This window comes from Trichosurus vulpecula, chromosome 6 (genome assembly GCF_011100635.1).
Source record: "Trichosurus vulpecula isolate mTriVul1 chromosome 6, mTriVul1.pri, whole genome shotgun sequence".
NCBI classification, from domain to species: domain Eukaryota; kingdom Metazoa; phylum Chordata; class Mammalia; order Diprotodontia; family Phalangeridae; genus Trichosurus; species Trichosurus vulpecula.
The window spans coordinates 242,922,501-242,943,412 of NC_050578.1; the positions used below are offsets into that span (position 1 = coordinate 242,922,501).

Sequence of the window (20,912 nt, forward strand, 5' to 3'; positions counted from 1 at the left end):
CACAAAGTTCAGCAGCAATATGATGAGCCCTTGGGAGGCCACCAGGTTGCCTGGGTAGGGCAAACTGGTCCAGACAGGAAACAGAGCAGGTCAAAACTCCTGTGCCTATCAGGTTGGGCTGACTGGTTTAAAAAATGTTAGAAGAGAATACAGTATTCCCTTTATACCTGAAAAATATTAATTTCTATGTCAATTAAAAAAAAACCACTTCACTTTATTAAAGCATCCAAACATTTTTCCCCCAGGAAAATTCTCACCAATTTGCCTGATTTATTAAATTAAAGAACCAAAGAGGCCTAAAGGAAAAAAAAAACTATAATGAGACAATATGATCAATGATGTCTATGTTGGCCCAGGAATAGAATACTTCCCTTTCCAATTTTGGTTGTAAACTATTACCAACAGATTTTTTTTTTTAATTCACATTCAGGACTTTATAGGAAGTGGGACAACAAATGAATTCAATCACAAAATTGCTAACAATCAAATTTGGTGAACTATTTGTCTATCAATTTAAGATATAATTAAGAAATGCTTTAAGTTTCTCTTCCTATTTGTCTTCAGTGCCAACTAAGTTAACAGTTAAATTTTACATTTCTCAGTTCTACTCCTAGATTGTTTAATGATAAGTGGGCTATTAGAAGAACTTGCTTCTGGTAATGTGAATAAAAGCTAATATCTATTTCATAAAGTCAGATATTTGGTGCTCTAAAAGAAGGGGCACATCAGTATATTCAATTAAGTTATGGATGGAGATACTGCAACACTCCATTTATCTGGTCAGACTTCTGACCTGAGCCATCTGAAATATCACTGTTAGCATGGAAATTTGTGCAAAGGGTCCTTTAAATGATTAATAACTATCACAAAGCTTAAGGTTACAACCCCAAGGTAGAGGAATAGCAATTCTCCTTCCTCACATTGTGTAAAATAAGACAGAAGATTAAGTAATAGCAGGACACAATGATAGCAAAAACAAGTGACATCTAATAATAGATAACAGGAAAAAATTCCATAAAGGAAGACAGAAGAACTACAGAAGTGGAGTACTATGTAATCATTTAGTAGAGGAGAAAGTAGTTTTATGCATCTCGATAAACTAACAAAAACTCATCGATAACCACTACTACCTCTCAATAACTATTACTGGTAGCCCTGAATTATCAAAAATGTGTTAAATTATATTTAGTACATTAGTTTATCAAAGAACAAATGGAAAAATATATTTTAGAAAGAGTCCACTCAAAAATTATTAACTGAAAGGTAAAAAATTAAGATTCAGTTTAAAAAATTCATAGAAGATCTTATTTCTCAACAATTCAAAATTAATGAGATGTCAACAATAACTCACATGGTGTTATTACATACTGGTTTCATATCAGTAAGCTGAACAACAATATTCTGAAGCTACAGCCCTTATGCTGAAAATAGTTTAAAAAAGAGATTACCTCCATATATCTGGGACCTTCCTTTAAGGGTGACAAACTCTTAAATAGTTGAACTGTGTAACTGGGAGCTCAATCATTCTGGAGGGCTTGAGTCAAGTTACAATACTTTCAAAAGCACATTAGATTGATGGCCCTAAGTAACTCTGTTAACTGCAATTCATTCTTATTTCAGAATCTGTTAACCATATTTTCATACATCTTATTAAATAAACTCTCAAATGACAACTTCCTTGTATGATGAAATTTTAAATTTCAAAAATATGAAATCCCATTCTGAGTAGTTCCACATAGAAGATATTAGACAATAATAATAAACTAAGTATTTGTTATATTAAGCCCTTATTTGAAAAGTTGAATTATTCATATCTTATTAAATAACCAGATCATAAGATTGAAATAAACCTTTAAAAGTACATCATTCATGAAAGACTACAACCAAACCATCAAAGGGCACATTCATGTATTCTAATCTTAAAGATTTAAGGAAAAGAAAGTTGTATTTGCTTTCTTTGCAATCTTTTCCAGTATTCAACAATAATTATGACCAGAAAATATTTCTTAACAAATCTCTCTTATAGGAGTTCAAACCTATTTCAAATGTCATTAAAAACAAATACTAAACTATGTTTAAAAAAGATATTATGATGCATGTTATAATATAAAAATGATTTTTATATTAAAAAATAGAAAATACATGAACTTTTCTCAAATAATAGCTATCACATATTTTCACCAACAAAGACACTTCCTCCTTTTGTTCAAAACTAGTTTTCTTTTTGTGCTATATATTTAAAATTTTCAAAATGTTAGGTATCTAATGTATTTTCAGGATTTCTGAATTAAGAAAACAAAGTATCAGGTCCTGTTCCTTAAAAGGCTAATTTAGAATGATCTTGTCAAACCATGCCTATACCTATGAAGAAAAGAGGAAATCTAGAAGGAAAAAAAAAAAAAGTAACTGAAAGCCAGTCAGACTTTTGCTTATTTTATTCAATTTTGCTTCTTTCATTTCTTTCATTTTAAAAAAAATCGATATAATAAAGTTACTTTCAGATAATTTAGTATCCAAAATTGCCTTCACATTAGTATTTCTGAACAGTTACTTATGAGTTTTTACATAGGAAAGACTGTATTCACATGGCATTTTGCTGGGTGGAAATATACTTTTAAAAGGAGCAGCCTTATACATTTTCAGTGAGCTTAGGACATAGGAAAACAATGTAAGAGTGTAGCAGGTCAGCAACAGACACTACAGTTGTTCTCCAACCCATACTCACTTTATGTAAATACAGTTCATTGCACACAGTAGACAACATGATAGCCAAATTATAGGGTGGACATATAAAACAAGCCCCATTTAAAGTCATACTGCATTAAATGGAACACAGGATGCCTCATTCAAAATAAGTCCCATTAAAGTAGAAATTCATTATTGTGAGCCCTTCTGAAAATGTCTACCCTGGATAGACACAAAGCAGAGCGGCCTGAAACTATTATACAAGAGCTAATACCAAACATGCATATATTCAGAAAGACAAGAATTAGCACAGTAAATCTAAGATGTACACTAACTACAACTTTCAATGTATGTATTCTATTTTGGGATGTTTTTAATAATATGGACTATGAAATTCAAAGGTTAGAGTTCTCTATTGCTTCATCATCATCATCATCATCATCATCATCATCATCATCATCATCACCATCACCGTCGTCACCACCACCACCCACCAAAATATTTATGCCAACATATTAAGATCAGCAGTGCAGCATCATAATGATTACAGAATGGCACCTGTTTTCTACTGATCTTTTTATGACTGGGGCTAAGGACCATAAAAATTTGTCCAGCTGGCTAAATATTTGTCCATAAAATGCCACTTCTCACTTCAGGAAATGCCTTAATGTCCAGTAGGGTGCAGTATTATAGCATCAACAAAACCTAAAGGGAACATGGAACCAATTAACAAGGGAAGAATCATATGATGCCAAAAATGGGAAAGTAAAAAGTACTCTCTTACCTTCCTACCCCTAAAGCCAGCTCTATAATACATTCAGTTCTTGTGATGGTATCTAGAAAACCACATGCTAAAGTTTTCTCAAAACACAGGTGGGCAATCCATAATTTCAGGAAATCTAAAACAGGAAAATATGATTATAATAAAATTAATTATGCAGTAAATAAGCTATTTTTGCTGGCAGAGCAGAACCAATACATAACATTGCTGATAAGATACAAAAAGAAAACATTGATATGCATTCCCCACCCCACCCCTTCACTGCTTATTAGGGCAGCATACAAGGATTTTGTGTTGATAGCACCCTAGAAATATGTATGAGCAAATAAAAATATAAGTAACCTTGCAGGAAAAGGGACTTCCTGATGGAAGTGAAGAAACCCCCAATGGAGTAATGTGCCCAGGATACCACCATAGAATTTCAGCTGACTGATGTGTAAATAAGGTTACAAATTTTACATACGAGATGACATAGGGGATAAACCGTGGATAAAAACAAATCTATATTAAAAGTACTATATCTATGAGACAATTTTCCCAAACAAAGAACGTGAAAATAACTATTACATTTAAAACTAATATTCCTTCTTGGAAAGCCCAGCTATCAACAAGCTAAAATAACTGTTTTGTCTTGCTGAACACTTGTAAACAGCAAAGTCTGATATGATAAGGTGGTAGTTGTTAGATTCACAATGGTAGTAATAATAACAATAATTGTTATTCCTAAAAATAGATTCCATACCTAGTGGAGGTTCAAATGTCAATTACACACCTTAGTAGCAAATGTGTTACCTTGGATAAATCACCTAATAAATTTACTACTGTGTGGTAATTTCAAAAAGCCAGTCTGTATTCATCAATTAAAAGGGAATAGTATCTATCCCATTCTACTCCCAGGGTTACTATGAGAACCAAATCAGGTAATAGATGTGAAAACATTTTAAAAAATTAAAAATTATAAAGTTATTATAAAATATAAAGTATTATAAAAATATAAAGTAATAACTACTACTGTTATTAATAAAATGTCATTACCACCATGATGGTAAATTACTTATTAATATATTCATTATACTTATGGCCACCATGGTCATCTTGCCTACTAATGCTACCAATTATCACTAGAATGATAAAAATGGCTCTGAGCAGGCTTTTCTATTTGTGAGACCTCATAGTCAAAAAAGGCTTCCATAATTGACTTTCACAATAACCCTGTGACGACGCTAAAGTAGGCACTGTGATTCTCATTTTATGGAGGAAGAGATTTTATCTGAGAAAAGTTATTTGCCCAAAATCATGTCTAGTAACTGGTGCAATCAGACCTTTAACTCAGTATTCCAGAAACTTTTCAGAAAATCCTATAGTTATATAACTAGTTCAATAGTATGGGTCAAGACAAAGCTCCTTTACTATCTGAAAGCAGAAAAATAACTTAATATCTATATCAGAGGAAGCAGGTGGCCTAGTATTTAGCATGCAGGCCTGGAGTCAGGTAGGTCAGAGTTCAAATCTCGTCTCTGCTACTTCCTGGCTGTGGGACCTTTGGCAAGTTACTTAACCTGTCTGTCTCAGCTTCCTCATCTATGAAACAGATACAGTAAAAACACCTATGTCCTGGTGCTGTTGTGAGGATCACAGGAGATGATATTTGTAAAGCACGTTTGCATGATGCCTGTACATAGGAGACACCATAGAAATGCTAGCTGTTGTTGCTATTAACAGAAATCTTTAACCTAGGGTGTGTTACCTTGTTTTTAAGAAGTATTTTTATGATAGTATTTTATTATAACCCGTTTCCTTTGTAAAAAATCTTTTATGCTTTTTAAAACATTATTATGAGAAGAGGTCGGCTGGCTTCCTCAGATTGTCTAAGCAGTCCATGTCGCAGAAAAATGTAAAGAACTCTAGGCCTGTAAGATGGTCCACAGTGGTTGAGCAGATTGGTCAGTTGTCCTTCCTTCTCAAAGAGGACCGAGACTACATCACTATGTTGGGGTCAAGGTGCAGTGCGTCTGACTGTGGCTGATTAGATCAAAACAAGTTTGGAAGGCTCTACCTCTGGTCTGGCACAAATAGTCCATATGAACATTTGGAGTGAAGATGTCTCTAAATTGGTGCATCTCACATTTCTTTTAAGCTACTACAATTCTGTTTTGCTCACAGAGAACAGCACCTTCTTTAATGTGGGCACACCATGCTGGGAGGTCCTGTCATGGTCTTCCATATCTCACAATCAAAATCAAAGTTCTTCATAGAGACCTTGAGAATGTCCTTGTATCACTTTTTCTAACCTCTGTGTGGGCCCTTGCTTTGTGTGAGTTCTTCCTAAGTCTTTTAGGGAAGCCAATGTGGGCAGCCCATCTAAGTTGTGCTTTTCTGCAACCAGGTTTGAATGCTTGGCAGCTCAGCTAGAGAAAGGACTTCAGTGTCTGGTACCTTATCTTGCCGGGTGATCTTCAGAATCTTCCTAAGACAATTCAAATGCAAGCCATTCATTTTCATAGCATGGCACTGGTATATTATCCCGTTTTCATAGGCATACAACAACAAGGTCAGCACAACAGCTCTGTAGACCTTCAGTTTGCTAATTAGTCTAATACCTCTTCTCTCCCACACTTTCCTTCGGAGCCTCCCAAACACAGAGCTAGCTCTGGCAATGCATGTGTCAATCTCATCACCTATATGTATATTCCTGGAAAGTATCCACCAAGATAAGTGAACTTATCTCACAGCATCCAAAATTTCTCCATTTGCCATAAACGATGATTCTACAAAGAGAAGGTGTGGTGCTGGCTGGTGGAGCACCTGTGTTTTCTTGGTGTTAATTGTTAGGCCAAATTCAGCACAAGCAGCAGAGAACTGATCCACACTTAGTTGCATCTCAGTCTCAAAGGCTGCACTGAGTGCACAATCATTAGCAAACAAGAAGTCATGCACCAACTGCCCCTTACCCCCTGCCCCACCACTTAAGTCTTGACTTGTAGCTTTTTCAGATTAAACAATTTACCATCAGTGTGGCAGCTAACCTTGATGTTGTTTTCGTCTTTGTTGAAGGCATCTGACAACATCCATGAACACATTATGCTAAAAAGCATAGGAGGAAGCACACAGCCCTGCTTCACTCATTGATGACTAGGAAAGTACGAGAGCATTGTTCATTACCTAGAACCCGTGCAAGTATGCCATCATGAAACATCTATGGAGAAGATGGTCTTGCAACACTTAGCCCAGTCCCTAGTATACAATAGGCATTTAGAAAATGTTTAGTGACTACTGATTGACAGTACTGTACAAATGAAGTCATCTGAGCCAATTCAAGTAATATAATGAAGAAATGGTGTTATATTTAAAATGGCCCCCAAAGGTCAAATCCAACCACCATTTAATAATTCCCAGGTTTATAACCTCTTTGCTTTCCTTGACAGATGCTGCTCCTTCTGCCTCTACAACATCTCTGGCAATTTACCACTTCTCTGTATTTATACAGCCATTAATTTAGTTCAGTCCCTTAGCATCTATCACCTACTAGATCAGTGGTTCTCAAAGTGTAGTCTAAGAACTCCTAGGGTCCCTAAGACTCTTTCTGGGAGTCTACAAGGTAAAATCTATTATCATAATAATACTAAGACATTATTTGCCTAATACTTTCCCTTGTCCAGTCCACATAACTGTGAAGCAGAATTTTCTTCACTCACTTCAACCAAATCAAAATATCACACCACATTGAAAACAAAAGCAGAGAAGAAAATCTACTTGCAAAAATATGAAAACAAGGCTACTCTTCTAATTTTTTTGTTTTAGATAACATAGTAATTTTACATAAAATATACTATTTCTATTAACACGTAATAGATTTGTCACTTTAAATGATTTAGTAAATATTTTGATATTTTGTTAGTTTTAATTTCCAATATAGTAAATGATAAACATAAACAAAAGCTCTCTGGAATCCCATTAGACAGTAAGCTCTTGGAGAACAAGGATTAGTTCTGTGCCTTTCTAGGCAGCTAGACCTATTCCAAAAAGTTAGGTAGTGAGGTAGATGGAATGCTTGGCCTGGAGTCAAGAAGACCTGAGTTCAAATTTGGCCTCAAACACTTACTAGCTGGGTGTCCCTGAGCAAGTCCCTTAATCTCTACCCGTTTTAGTTTCCTCAATTGTAAAATTCAGATAATAATATAGCACCTATCTCCCAGGGCTGTTGTGAGGATCAAAGGAAAGAAAATTATAAAGCACCTGGAACAGAAGAGGGACTTAATAAATGCTCATTTCCTTCCTTTTTTCCTTCCTTGTAACCCCAGCACTTAGGACAGTGACTGGCATATAGCAATTGCTTAATAAATGCTGACTTATTCAGTGTGATCGCAAATTACCAAAGAATTTTTATAGAATCTCAAAAATAGCAGGGTAGCTAGATGGCTCAGTGAATAGAATGCTGGGCCTGAAGTCCAGAAGACTCATCTTCATGAGTTCAAGTTTGGTCTCTGACACTTACTAGCTCTGGGGAAGTCGTTTCACCCTGTTTGCCTCAGTTTCTTCATCTGTAAAATGATCAGAAGGAAATGGCAAACCACTCTAGTACCTTTGCCAAGTAAACCCCAAATGATGTTACAGAGAGTCAAAATAAAATGAGCATTTCCTAAGCTGTAAAACAGGAGTATTGTTAAGTGAAACTGCAAGTGGAAATTATATAAAGCTTACTTTAGTTTTTGACTATATAATAAGTTCAACAAGTAATTTTCAGAGCTGTCCTACTTATCTGTAATCCCTTCTGTCATTCTTTCTGTTTGCTTCTCAATTTTTGTTTGTTTGGAAAAGCCTAAACTCAGACCCCCAATTTAAAAAAAAAAAGAAAAACTCTTGTAACAAATACACATAATCAAGGAAAACAAATTCCCACATGGACCATGTCCAAAAAAAGTATACTGCACAGTCTGCATTTTGAGTTCTTCACCTCTGTCAGAAAGTGAGTAATATGCTTCATCACTTGTACTCTGAAACTGTGCTTGGTCATTTCATGGTTGGCCACACCAATATAATAAAAATAAAACACTACCTGAATTAATTTACTAATTCAGTGTCATACTACTCAAACAACCAAAAGATCATTTCATAGAGCTGGGGGAAAAATTTTTATCTGGTAGAACAAAAGGTAAAAAATCTAAAGGCAAATCATGAAAAAAGTGACAAGAATGGAAACTAGCAGTAGCAGATCTCAAACTATATTACAAAGCAGTAATCATCAATATAGTTTGTACTGGTTAAGAAATAAAGAGATTGATCAGTAGAACATATTAGGTGCTAATACAGAAACAAATGAACACAGCAGCCTGGTGGTGTTTGATAAACCCCAAAAGCTCAGGTATTGGAATAAAAACTCACTATCTGACAAAAGCTGCTGGGAAAACTGGAAAACAATCTAGCAGAAACTAAGTAAATCAATATCTCATACCACGTAAGAAGATAAGCCCCAGATGGATACATGACATAGACAAAGGATGACATCACAAATAGAGCATGGAAAAAAGTACTCCTTAGAGATATGCATAGAGGAAGAGTTCATTTCCAAACAAGATAGAAAAAATAAAAGAAGAAAAATTAGACAATTTATTTATACATAAAACTGAAAATGTTTCCCACAAACAACCAATGCAGCTAAAATTAAAAGGGAAAGACATAACTGGGGAAAATATTCTATGCACCAAGTTTCATTTTGCTGCAATAATTCAGCTAGCAACTGCTGTGCGGGTGAAAAACCAACACAAGCCCAACAACAAGAATGCTGCAAGCACAGGTTCTTTTGATCTGCTTTACTAAGGAAAGCAACATTAAGGCGTTAACAATCTTACAATCCAGCATACAAACATCATTTACTCAGCTCAGGGGAAAAGTCAGCACCCTGAGCTTCAGAGCAAATACAAACAGAGCAAACAAACATGAATCAACAGACAGATTTCCATCTGACAAAATCACAATATACAGTTACCAGAGAAAACATCAACATCTGAGTTTTCTCTAAAGCCGGGGAACTCATAAGAACGGCTGGCCCCGAGTCACTCGCCACTCCTGTTGTGGCTCAGAGCTCCAAAGGAGAAAGCCAACCTCTGGGTTTACATATCTTGTTCAGGGTCAAAGGTGAGTCACACATGCGACTCACCCACGTGACCTAAAAGCAGCACAAAAATGCAACTTAAACCCTTGTGGTCTAAGCCTCTGATGTCACAAGCATGTCACTCAAACCCATGTAAACTAGGCTTTCCCTTGAGGCAAGGAGGTCACCAAGGACTCCTAATTTAATCAAGAAAACAAAGGCCAAACTCTTCAAAGGCACTAGGTTGAATAACTGCTAAAAGCCCATCTTGATTGCCAATACACACACACACACACACACACACACACACACACACACACACACTCATTTCCAAGATATAAAAATAAGTGATTCAAATTTATAAAAAGAGCCATTCTCCAATGGATAAATAGTCAAAGGATACATATAAGGAGTTCTCAAGGAAAGAAACCCAAGTTATCAATAGCCCCATCTAAAAAAAAAACAAACCACAAATAATTGGAGAAATGCAAATTAAAGTACTCTAAAGTTCCACCTCCCACTCATCAGACTGGTAAAGATGACCAAAAAGTTTTATTTTCACACACACACACACACACTAAACTGTGCATACCCTTTCACCCAGAAATACCACTACTAGTCCTATACCCTAAAGAGTTCAAAGGAAGTGGAAAAGAATTTATACGCACAAAAATATTTATAGAAAACTTTTTTTTGATGTGGCAAAGAACTGGAAACAAAAGGGGTGGGGCATCAATTGGGAAATGCCTGAACAAACTGTTGACCATGAATGTTGTTGTACAGTTGTTTCAGTGATGTCTGACTTTTCATGACCCTATTTTGGGGTTTTCTTGGCAAAGATACTGGAGGCATATCATTCTCCAGCTCATTTTACAGATGTGAAAACTGAGGTAAATGGTTAAATTATTTGCTCAGGGTTGCAAAGCTAGTAAAATGTCTGAGGCCATATTTGAACTCAGGTCTTCTTGACTTCAGGCCTGGTGCTCTATCCTCATGAATGTAATGGAATGCTATTGTGCTTTAAGAAATGGGGAACAAGATGGTTTCAGAGCAACCTGGGAAGATTTGTATAAACTTATGAAGAGTGAAGTCACTAGAACCAGGAGAACAATTTATTTAATAACAAGAACATTACAATGACAAGCCTGAAAGACTTCAGAACTTTGAACAATTGTAATGATCAGCCAGGATTGTTAGGACCTCTGATGAATCATGTAACCCGCTTGCTGACAGAGGTGAGTCAGCACAGATTGAGACATATTTTTTAGACATGGTCAATGAGGAGTTTCAAAAAAAAATTCTATATCTGTTACAAGGGGTTTTTTTCTCCTTTTTTTCTCAATGGGGAATGTGGGGCAGAATCGGGGAAGAGAAGGAAGGGACAGAAAATAAGAGTTTTGTTATAGGAAAATAAATAAAATAAAAATTTTAAAAATCGTGATTGATTATTGCATTGGTCAGAGTTCATACATCTTTCAAAGTTGTTTTTCTTTACATTTTGTTATAGTACAAATTGTTCTTTAGGTTCTGCTCATTTCATTATGCATTACTTCATACAAGTTTTGTCAGGTTTCTCTGAAACCATCCCTTTCATCATTTCTTATGCCACAATAATATTCTATTATATTCATATACCATAATTTGTTCAGCCATTCTTCAATTAATAGAAAACTCCCTTAGCTTCCAATTTTTTGCCACTGGAAAAAGAGCTATTATAAAAATTTTTGAACATATGGGTGCTTTTCTACTCTCAGTGCATATTGTGGTGGTATAACTGGGTTGAAGTACATACACAGTTTAGTAACTTTTGGGGCATAGTTCCAAATTCAAGGGTAAGTTTGAAAATAACAATGAATTTATTTTTTTAAGAGCAAGCTATCTGTAACAGAGATTTGGGTTTTCACAATTCATCCTCTTTCATTTTATGCCCATCAAATTCAGACTTTTTAAACAATAATATTTAAATGTTTAAGAAAGTAGAGATGGTCTCATTCTTTGAATTTGCCTGGCACATAACACTAGGTACTTAATAAATACTTACTGACTTCTCTAGTCCAATATCCTCATTTTTAGCAATGAGGAAACTAAGGCCCAAAGAAATAAAGAAATTGGCTGTAAGATCAAACAAAAGCAGAGCAAAAACTAGAACCCATAGTTATATCCAAAGTCCAAGCTTTTTACACTGATGTGATTTTCTTCTTGGTCAGGACCTATAATTTCATCAACATTGAGAAGTGATGCAGAGCAACAATTCCTCAGTGACTTAGCCTTCAAAGTCTCTTGGATCACTGAAAGCTTCAGTAACTTACCAATGTTGACTATTAGTATGTATCAAGGTCAAGACTTGAACCCAGCTCTTCTGGACTCTTAAGGCCAGCATTCCATTCCTACCACACTGCCTCTCACAGAGCTACTTTTAAAATACTGTTTTATTTTTTCCCAATGACATGCAAAGACAATTGTTAACATTTTTTTAAAACTTTGAATTCCAAACTTTTTTCTTTTCTCCCTTTCCTACCCCTTCCCTAAAACAGTAAACAATTTGATATAGGTTATATACATGCAAGCATGTAAAACATATTTCCGTATTAGTCATGTTGTGAAAAAAGAAACAGGCCAAAAGGAAAAAAAAAACACCATTAAAAATAAAGAAAGTGAAAAGAGCATGCTTCAATCTGTATTCCAACTCCAGCAGTTCTTTCTCTGGATGTGGATAGCATTTTTCATCAAGAGGCCTTTAGAATTGTCTTGGATCACTGTATTGCTGAGTAGAGCTAAGTCATTCATATTTGATCGTCATACAATGTTGCTGTTACTGGGTACAATGTCCTCCCCCTCACTTCACTTTGCATCAGTTCATGTAAGTCTTTCTGAGGTTTTTTTTTTAATCAGCCCACTCATCATTTCTCATACTAGAATCGTATTCTATTACATTCATATACTACAACTTATTTAGCCATTACCCAATTGATAGACATTCCCGCAATTTCTAATTCTTTCCCACCAAAAAAAAAAAAAAAAGCTGCTACAAATATTTTCGTACAAGTAAATCCTCCTCCCCCCTTTAAAAAATCTCTTTGGGATACAGAGCTAGTAGTGGTATTCCTGGATCAAAAGTGAAGCACAGTTTGATTGCCCTTTGGGAATAGTTCCAAATTGTTCTCCAGAATGTTTGGATCAGCTCACCACTCCACCAATGATGCACGAGTGTCCCAATTTTTCCACATCTTCTTCAACATCTATCATTTTCCTTTTCTGTCATATTAGTCAAACTGGCAAGTTATGAGGTGGTACCTCAGAGTTGTTTTAATTTGCATTTCTCTAATCAATAGTAATTTAGAGCATTTTTTCATATGACTATCCATAGTTTGATTTCTTCATTTGAAAACTGCCTGTTTATATCCTTTAACCATTTATTGATTGGGGAGTGACTTATATTCTCATAAATTTGACTCAGTTCTTTACATATTTGAAAAATGAGCCTTTTATCAGAGAAACTTGCTGAAATTTTTTCCCCAGCTTTCTGTTTTTCCTCTCCCTGGTTTCATTTGTGCAAAATCTTTTTAATTTAATATAATCAAAATTATTCATTTTATATCTTGTAATGCTCTCTATTTTTCATTTGGTCAAAAATTCTTCCCTTTTCCATACATCTGAGAAGAAAACTATTCTTTGCTCTCCTAATTTGCTTATGGTATCAGCCTTTAGGTCTAAATTATGTACCCATTTTGACCTTATCTTGGCATACAGTGTAAGATGTTGGTCTATACCTAGTTTTCATAGTTATTTCTAAAATGAATATTTAAGATCTTTTCTGGTTGCCAGAGAATAGAATCATTATTTATGATTTATAAAAATAAATATTTGTATGGTCAAAGATTAAACAACAAAGCCACTGACATCTATAGTTATATTTACTCTTGCTAATTTTTATTATTCTAATCAAGATCTATTGATGTTATAATGCTGTCAAAATAATTTTAAGATCATAAAATTTAGAAGTGAAGCAATATAAGATATCATCTACTTCAGTGGTAGCGAACCTGTGTCCTCAGGGCCACATATGGCCCTTATAAGCCCTCAAGTGCAACTCTCTGACTAAATCCAAACTTCATAGAACAAATCCCCTTAATAAGATGATTTCTTCTGTAAAACTTGCACTCAATCAAAAGGCCTCTGCCAAGGGCCTAGAAGGCCACAGGTTCCCCAACCCTGATTTAGTTCCAACCTTTCATTTAACAGAGGAAGAAATCTAGATTCAGAAAAATTCAAGAGTCTAAGATTATGTAATCAGTAAAGGGATTGTATGCCTGCAGTAGAAACTACTTACCTTACAATAAGAACTAGCAATGAAGACCTAACCTGATGTATAAGGGAATAGAAGGGACTCTAAGTTAGAAAGGCAGCTTAGCTTTGTAGATATAGCTGGAGACTACTAAATACTAGTAACTTGATTCCCCTCCATTTCAGTTTCCTCACCTGTAAAATGGGAATAATATTAGGGTCTTCCTTACAGAGTTAATATCATGTGAGATAATATATGGAAAAAGCACTTCGCAAACTTTGAAGTGCTATATAAATTTGTTAGTGATGGTGATGATGATGATGATGAGGATGATGATGATGATGATGATGATGATGATGTATGTTTTTAAAGACTGTGGCAGGAGAGCTCAGTCTATGGCTTATCAAACAAAACTGGAAATTTGGGTGGTACAAGTCCAGCAAAGGATTTTTATGTCTGTCCAAGGAGTCTTGGAAAGATGGAGAAAGTCATTTGACAAGCTTGGCTATAAGGTAAATTATTAAACTAGAGCAACTCTCAAAGAGTAACATTACTAATATCTCAACAGCTTGGTAATGTCCTCGATGTGAACACTCCTTCCAAGATACTGCTGAGGAATCCTCCACATACTACCACAACCCTGCTTCAAGCCTTCACCATCTCTCACCTTTTCTGTCTGGTCTCCCTGCCTCAAGTTTTTACTCATTCCAATATTCATACTTAGCTGCGAAGGTGATTCTTCTAAAGAGGAAGACGGACTGTCCACTCAATGAACCCTAGTGACTCTATATTTTATCTCTGGGATCAAATATAAACTCTTCAGGAATTTCAAGTGGTTCAAAACCTGGGCCTTTCCCACCTTTGCAATCTAACACTTGACTCTCCTCACTTCACTCTACACTCTAGGTGTGCTGGCTTACTTAAGAGTTCCTCACACATGAAACTCCATCTCCTATTTCGGTGCCTTTCTCCTATCTCCTTTGCCTGGAATTCTCTCGTCTTATTTGCAGCTCTTGGTTTTCCTGGTTTCCTTAAAGACTGAATGTCCCATCTTTCCTGGTCTCCCCAGCTGATATGTGTTACTTCATCTTGGATTACCTTCCATCTTCTATACACATAGTTATTTACATGTTATCTTCCCCATCAGAATGTACTCTTCTTGAGGGCAGGGACTGCTCTTGCCTTTCATTGTACCCACATGGCTTAACAGACCTTAGTGATGGACCGATTACTGGGAAATTCTAATAATGTATTGAAGCTTACTCATGTTCACCTACTCATATGCCTTTCAATTGCCCTTTGAATGACCTGCAATTTGGACTCATTGGAGACTGGCATTAAATGGCTAAAAGCCATACATTATCACTGGAAGAACAATGTTACTGCCGCAAGAAGTTTGGAGTCATTAAATGCTCTGTGTATTTTTCCAAATAAAATTCAGCCTGCTGACATTTACATAATGTTTTAAATTTTTCCCACCAAAAAGTTCTACTTCAATTCCATATTATGAAGTGAAGGTAACTCTGGGCTCTCAAAGGCTCTGCCAGCATAGTACAAATTCTGGCAGGTTCTAGCATGTTGGACAGGCTTCAAGTAAAGTCTCAGCAACAGTCACCATCTGCTTTCTAAGGACTAGCCTAGCAAAGTAGGATAGGCCCTTGATGGCTACTTGGTGATCAATTATTTGGCCATGGAAACCAATGAAACAAAGGAAAATGCCAAATGGTCCTCAGTCCTACATAAACCCCTTTTGCAGGAACACTGATGTTGAAGTGAAGAGAGAAAGTTAAGAATCACAAAGATTTTAAACAATCTACAAGCATTAACTTAGCCACTGCTATGAGATCTCTATCCAGTAACCAGTAAGTAGACATAACACTACAGCAGAGGTTCTTAAACTTTTTTTGTGTTCTGAACCACTGTGGCAGTATGCTAAAACCTATGGCCTTCCTTACAGAATGTTTTAAAATGTATAAATAAAATACATAGATCTATAAAGGAAGTCAATCATAGTAAAATCTAGTTATAAAATATTTTTTAAAATGAAATAAGTTCATGGACCCCAGGTTAAGAATCCCCCCACTAGAAGAAGTGAGTCAATTAATTCTGCCATTCTTATCAAAATGGAAAAAAATAAAGAAAGAACTTGCATGTAAATGAAAGGATGGCTCACAGGTTCTCCCTGGAAAGGTAAGTAAAGTTGGTGGATTTTATTTTACTGTATATCCAAAAGCAACAAGAAACTTTACTGTGAAAAAATACTACCATTATAAATAAAATGACTATGCTGTTCAAAATTATGTCTCTCGAACTTTTTAAATGTCACAGTTAGCTTCTATAAAATAGTAAAAAAGAAAAAAAAAACACAGGAAGGCCTCCAGAAAGTAGGTTCATCTTCCAAAGGAGAATTTACAGAAAGACCTGGACAAGTTGAGAAATCATGGAAAGTACTGACTGGTAGAGTATCCATATAGACGATATTCAAGAGTAGTCTCAATGTGAATCAGTTGATAAGAATTTATTAAACATCTACTATGTGGAAGAGATAGAACCAAGATGGCAGAGTACAGGCTGGAACCCAGCTGAATTCTCTCAACATTCCCCTCCAAACGACTTCAAAATAAATCCTCAAATCAAATTCTGGAGCAGCAGAGGCAAAAAAAGGAATGAGAGGAGACTTGAAGCTAGAGAAGGATCTTTGAACACAGGTAGAAGAGTTGAAAAGAGAAAGAAGAAAGACTACAAGAACAGAAACTACTTCAAGAACAAGACCAAAAATTTTGTGAGATTCTTTATGTGCTTCCATACAGCCTTGAAAATGATTCAGTACTCAGCACAGAGGAGCTGAACCAGTTCAGAAATCCCCTGGAAGCTCAGGTGGAAACAAAGGCAAGCCGATAGGAGGAAGATCTGAATTACACCCCAGAAATGAATTTTGAGAGAGATATGGTATATAAGGATGAAGAGACCTTTTGTCTGCCATTGGAGAACATAGAACCCTAAAAAAATCTGCTTTGACAAATACAATCAGAAGTGGATCAGTTGGAGGAGCTAGATTCAGAACATGAAGAAAATGACTGGAGCAGTCAGGGTCAAGCTGGCACTATACTGGGAAAAATGCTTTTACAGCCAGCAACAGAAAAAAGCCTTTACCCATTACTATGACAAGGGGATTACACAGAGATATTGCTCCAGCTCCATGATGCAGAAATTGTGAAACTGAAACAATATTATGAAGTGCACAAAGAATTTTTTGAAGGTGTTCAGAAGTGGGAAAAGAACTGGAGGCTTTTCATGGAATTTGAGAGAAAAGCTTCATATCCAAGACGATTTATCAACCATGGTAGAAATCTCTTGAAAGAAGAAATGCAACGAGCCAAGCTCCAAAAAACACTCACTATGGTAGACAATATTTTTAGAGTGTTCCTCATGTTTTGCAGGCAAGGTCCCTCATTTCAAAATCTATCTTGATAAAAACAAAACTAGGAAAACCACACAAACTAATTACAACAGCATAAATGGAATGAACAAAATTTTGAAGCTGAATGCTGCTTAATGACAATGACCAAATTTAGCCTGAAAGAAGAATTAAGAAAAATGTCCCTTAATATACTTTTCTTCTTTGTAGACGTGGGATCTTTAAGGTGTGGTACATACCATATGTCCTCAGTCTCAGCTGATGTCTTGGTTAGTTTTGCTGAACTGCTTCTCCACTACTCCCACCCCTACCCCCAACAATTTTCTTTTGTTATAAGAGATGACTCATGGGGAGGAAATAATGAGAGAGATACATCAATAAAGGTGAATTAAAAAAAAGAAAGAAACTTTACTGCAAGAGATACTTGGTCATCTATACTGCAGTGCTAATCCATGGATAAGCATTTACAAAAAGATCAACATGAAGATAAGTGAGGCCTATCAGCCAATGCATGAAATAGTGAAATTCTCAGTAAGAACAACCAAATGGGGCTGAAAAGCAGGCACTTGTGTGAGCCTCACCCCAGGCCCCTCCAAAAACCTATAAAAATGTCTCTGAACAAATTCTAGAACTACAGAACCCACAAAATAGTAGAGGGAAGCAGGGCTCCAGGCAAGGACAGCCTGGATGGTCACTGGGTAAGGTCTATCTCACACGGAGCTGGGAGTGGAGTAGAGCAGGGACAGCGTGGGGGGTACGGAGCCAGGCGGAACGGGCCCTAGTGCCCTGGATCAGTGAGCTGTGGTAGTTACCAGACTTCTCAACCCACAAACACCAAAGACAACACAGAAGGTTAGAGGGAAAAGCTGCTGGGGACAGAGGAGTTGTTTGGCCACTGCCCCAGGGACAGCAGGGGTGGTGCAGTTACAGAACTACAGCTGCAGTTACTTCCTGCCCCAGGTCCATGTGGTGGGAGGAATTAAGTGGCAGATCTGAGCAGGAGTGCAGAGACTGCTTAAGATATGAGTCTAGTCCAAAGTTGGTGGTTCTTGGGGGAGGAGAAGCACTGGTGTGGCAGAGCTGGCTGCATAAAAATAGCTCTGAAAAGAAGAGCTCATTCCTCAAGCTTGGAACAAAGTACTCTCTACTCTACAAGCAGTCATACCCCAGTGAAAAACTCAAAGGACAAGTAGTTGGCTGGGAACATGGCCAGGAATCGAAAACGGACTCAGATTCAGACTCACACTTTGGAATCTTTCTTTGGTGACAAAGAAGACCAAAACACACAGCCAAAAGATGTCGACAAAGTCAATGAGCCTACATCAAAAGCCTCCAAGAAAAACATGAATTGGTCTCAGGCCATGAAAGAGCTCAAAAAGGATTTGGAAAAGCAAGTTAGAGAAGTAGAGGAAAAATTGGGAAGAGAAATGAGAAGGATGTGAGAAAACCATGAAAAACAAGTCAATGACTTGCTAAAGGAGACCCAAAAAAATACTGAAGAAAACAACACCTTAAAAAATAGACTAACTCAAATGGCAAAAGAGCTTCAAAAAGCCAATGAGGAGAAGAATGCCTTGAAAGGCAGAATTAGCCAGATGGAAAAGGAGGTCCAAAAGACCACTGAAGAAAATGCTACCTTCAAAATTAGATTGGAGCAAGTGGAAGCTAGTGACTTGATGAGAAATCAAGAAATTATAAAACAGAACCAAAGGAATGAAAAAGTGGAAGACATTGTGAAATATCTCATTGCAAAAACCACTGACCTGGAAAATAGATCCAGGAGAGATAATTTTAAAATTACTGGACTACCTGAAAGCCATGATCAAAAAAAGGAGCCTAGATATCATCTTTCAAGAAATTATCAAGGAGAACTAACCTGATATTCTAGAGCCAGAGGGTAAAATAAAAATTGAAAGAATCCACCCATCGTCTCCTGAAAAAGATCCCAAAAAGAAAACTCCTAGGAATATTGTCGCCAAATTCCAGAGCTCCCTGATCAAGGAGAAAATACTGCAAGCAGCCAGAAAGAAACAATTTGAGTATGGTGGAAACACAATCAGAATAACACAAGATCTAGCAGCTTCTACATTAAGGGACTGAAGGGCTTGGAATATGATATTCCAGAGGTCAGTGGAACTAGGATTAAAACCAAGAATCACCTACCCAGCAAAACTGAGTATCATGCTCCAAGGCAAAATATTGACTTTCAATAAAATAGAGGACTTTCAAGCTTTCTCAGTGAAAAGACCAGAGCTGAATAGAAAATTTGACTTTCAAACACAAGAATCAAGAGAAGCATGAAAAAGTAAACAAGAAAGAGAAATCACAAGGGACTTACTAAAGTTGAACTGTTTTGTTTACATTCCTACATGGAAAGATGATGTGTATGATTCATGAGACCTCAGTATTAGGGTAGCTGAAGTGAATATATGTGTGTGTGTTTGTGTGTGTGTGTGTGTGTGTAATGTATATTTATAACATACATACACATATATCATATATATATGTATATACATATATGTGTGTGTGCATATAGATAGATAGACAGAGGGCACAAGGTGAGTTGAATATGAAGGAATGATGTCTAAAAAAATAAAATCAAATTAAGGGATCAGAGAGGAATATTGAGAGAGGGAGAAAGGAAGAGATAGAATGGGGTAAATTATCTCACATAAAAGTGGCAAGAAAAAGCAGTTCTATAGGAAGGAAAGAGAGGGCAGGTGAGGGGGAATGAGTGAATCTCACTCTCATCAGATTTGACCTGCGGAGGGAATAACATACACACTCAATTGAGTATCTTACCCCACAGAAAAGGAGGAGGAAGAAGATAAAAAAGGGGGTACAATAGAAGCAAGGGCCGATAGGGGGAGGAGGTAGTCAAAAACAAACACTTTCGAAAAGGGACAGGGTCAAGGGAGAAAACTGAATAAAGAGGCATAAGTTAAGAAGAAGTAAAATATAGTTAGTCTTTCACAGCATGAACATTGTCGAAGGGTTTTACATAATGATACACATGTACTCTATGTTGAATTGCTTGCCTTCTTAGGGAGGGTGTTTGGGGAGGGAACAGGGGAGAGAATTTGGAACTCAAAGTTTTAAAAACAGATGTTCAAAAACAAACAAAAAAAAAGTTTTTGCATGAAACTAGGGAATAAGATACACAGGCAATGGGGCATAGAAATTTATCTTGCCCTACAAGAAAGTAAGGGAATAGGGGATGGGGGGAGTGTGGTGACAGAAAGGAGGGTTGACTGGGGAACAGGGCAATCAGAACATATGCCATCTTGGAGTGGGAGGGGACAGCAGAAATGTGCAGAAAATTTGTAATTCAAACTCTTGTGAAAATCAATGCTGAAAACTAAATATATTAAATAAATTAAATTAGAAAAAAAAAGAACCAAATGAAATCAACATCTTTAATACTCAGTGACATCAATGCAAAGGTGGACAGAGGGGAAGAAGATAAAAAATATATTAAAAGATATTGTTTAAAAGTAAGAAAAAAGGAAAACCAAAGGCTTATGGACAATATCATGCCAACATGTCAAGAATCAACTTTTCTCCAGGAAGAGATTTGGGAGGTTCTGGATATGATAAGCATCAAATAACATACAGAAATTAAAATGTATTATATTTTAACAGGACACCAATT

General features: G+C 36.3%; 1 protein-coding gene across 6 annotated transcripts in view; it reads right to left on the minus strand.

Moving 5' to 3' along the window:
- The window catches only part of IMMP1L (inner mitochondrial membrane peptidase subunit 1), a 108,355-nt gene that overhangs the window by 63,026 nt on the left and 24,417 nt on the right, over nt 1-20,912 (minus strand). For 4 of the 6 annotated variants that reach the window (XM_036762980.1, XM_036762974.1, XM_036762981.1 and 1 more), the window contains one exon: nt 3,470-3,584. The exons of the other annotated variants lie outside the window; for them this stretch is intronic. In XM_036762980.1, coding sequence (XP_036618875.1) covers nt 3,470-3,502 — 33 coding nt within the window. In that variant the 5' untranslated portion in view covers nt 3,503-3,584. The remainder of the gene's footprint in view (nt 1-3,469; nt 3,585-20,912) is intronic. 6 annotated transcript variants of the gene reach the window in all.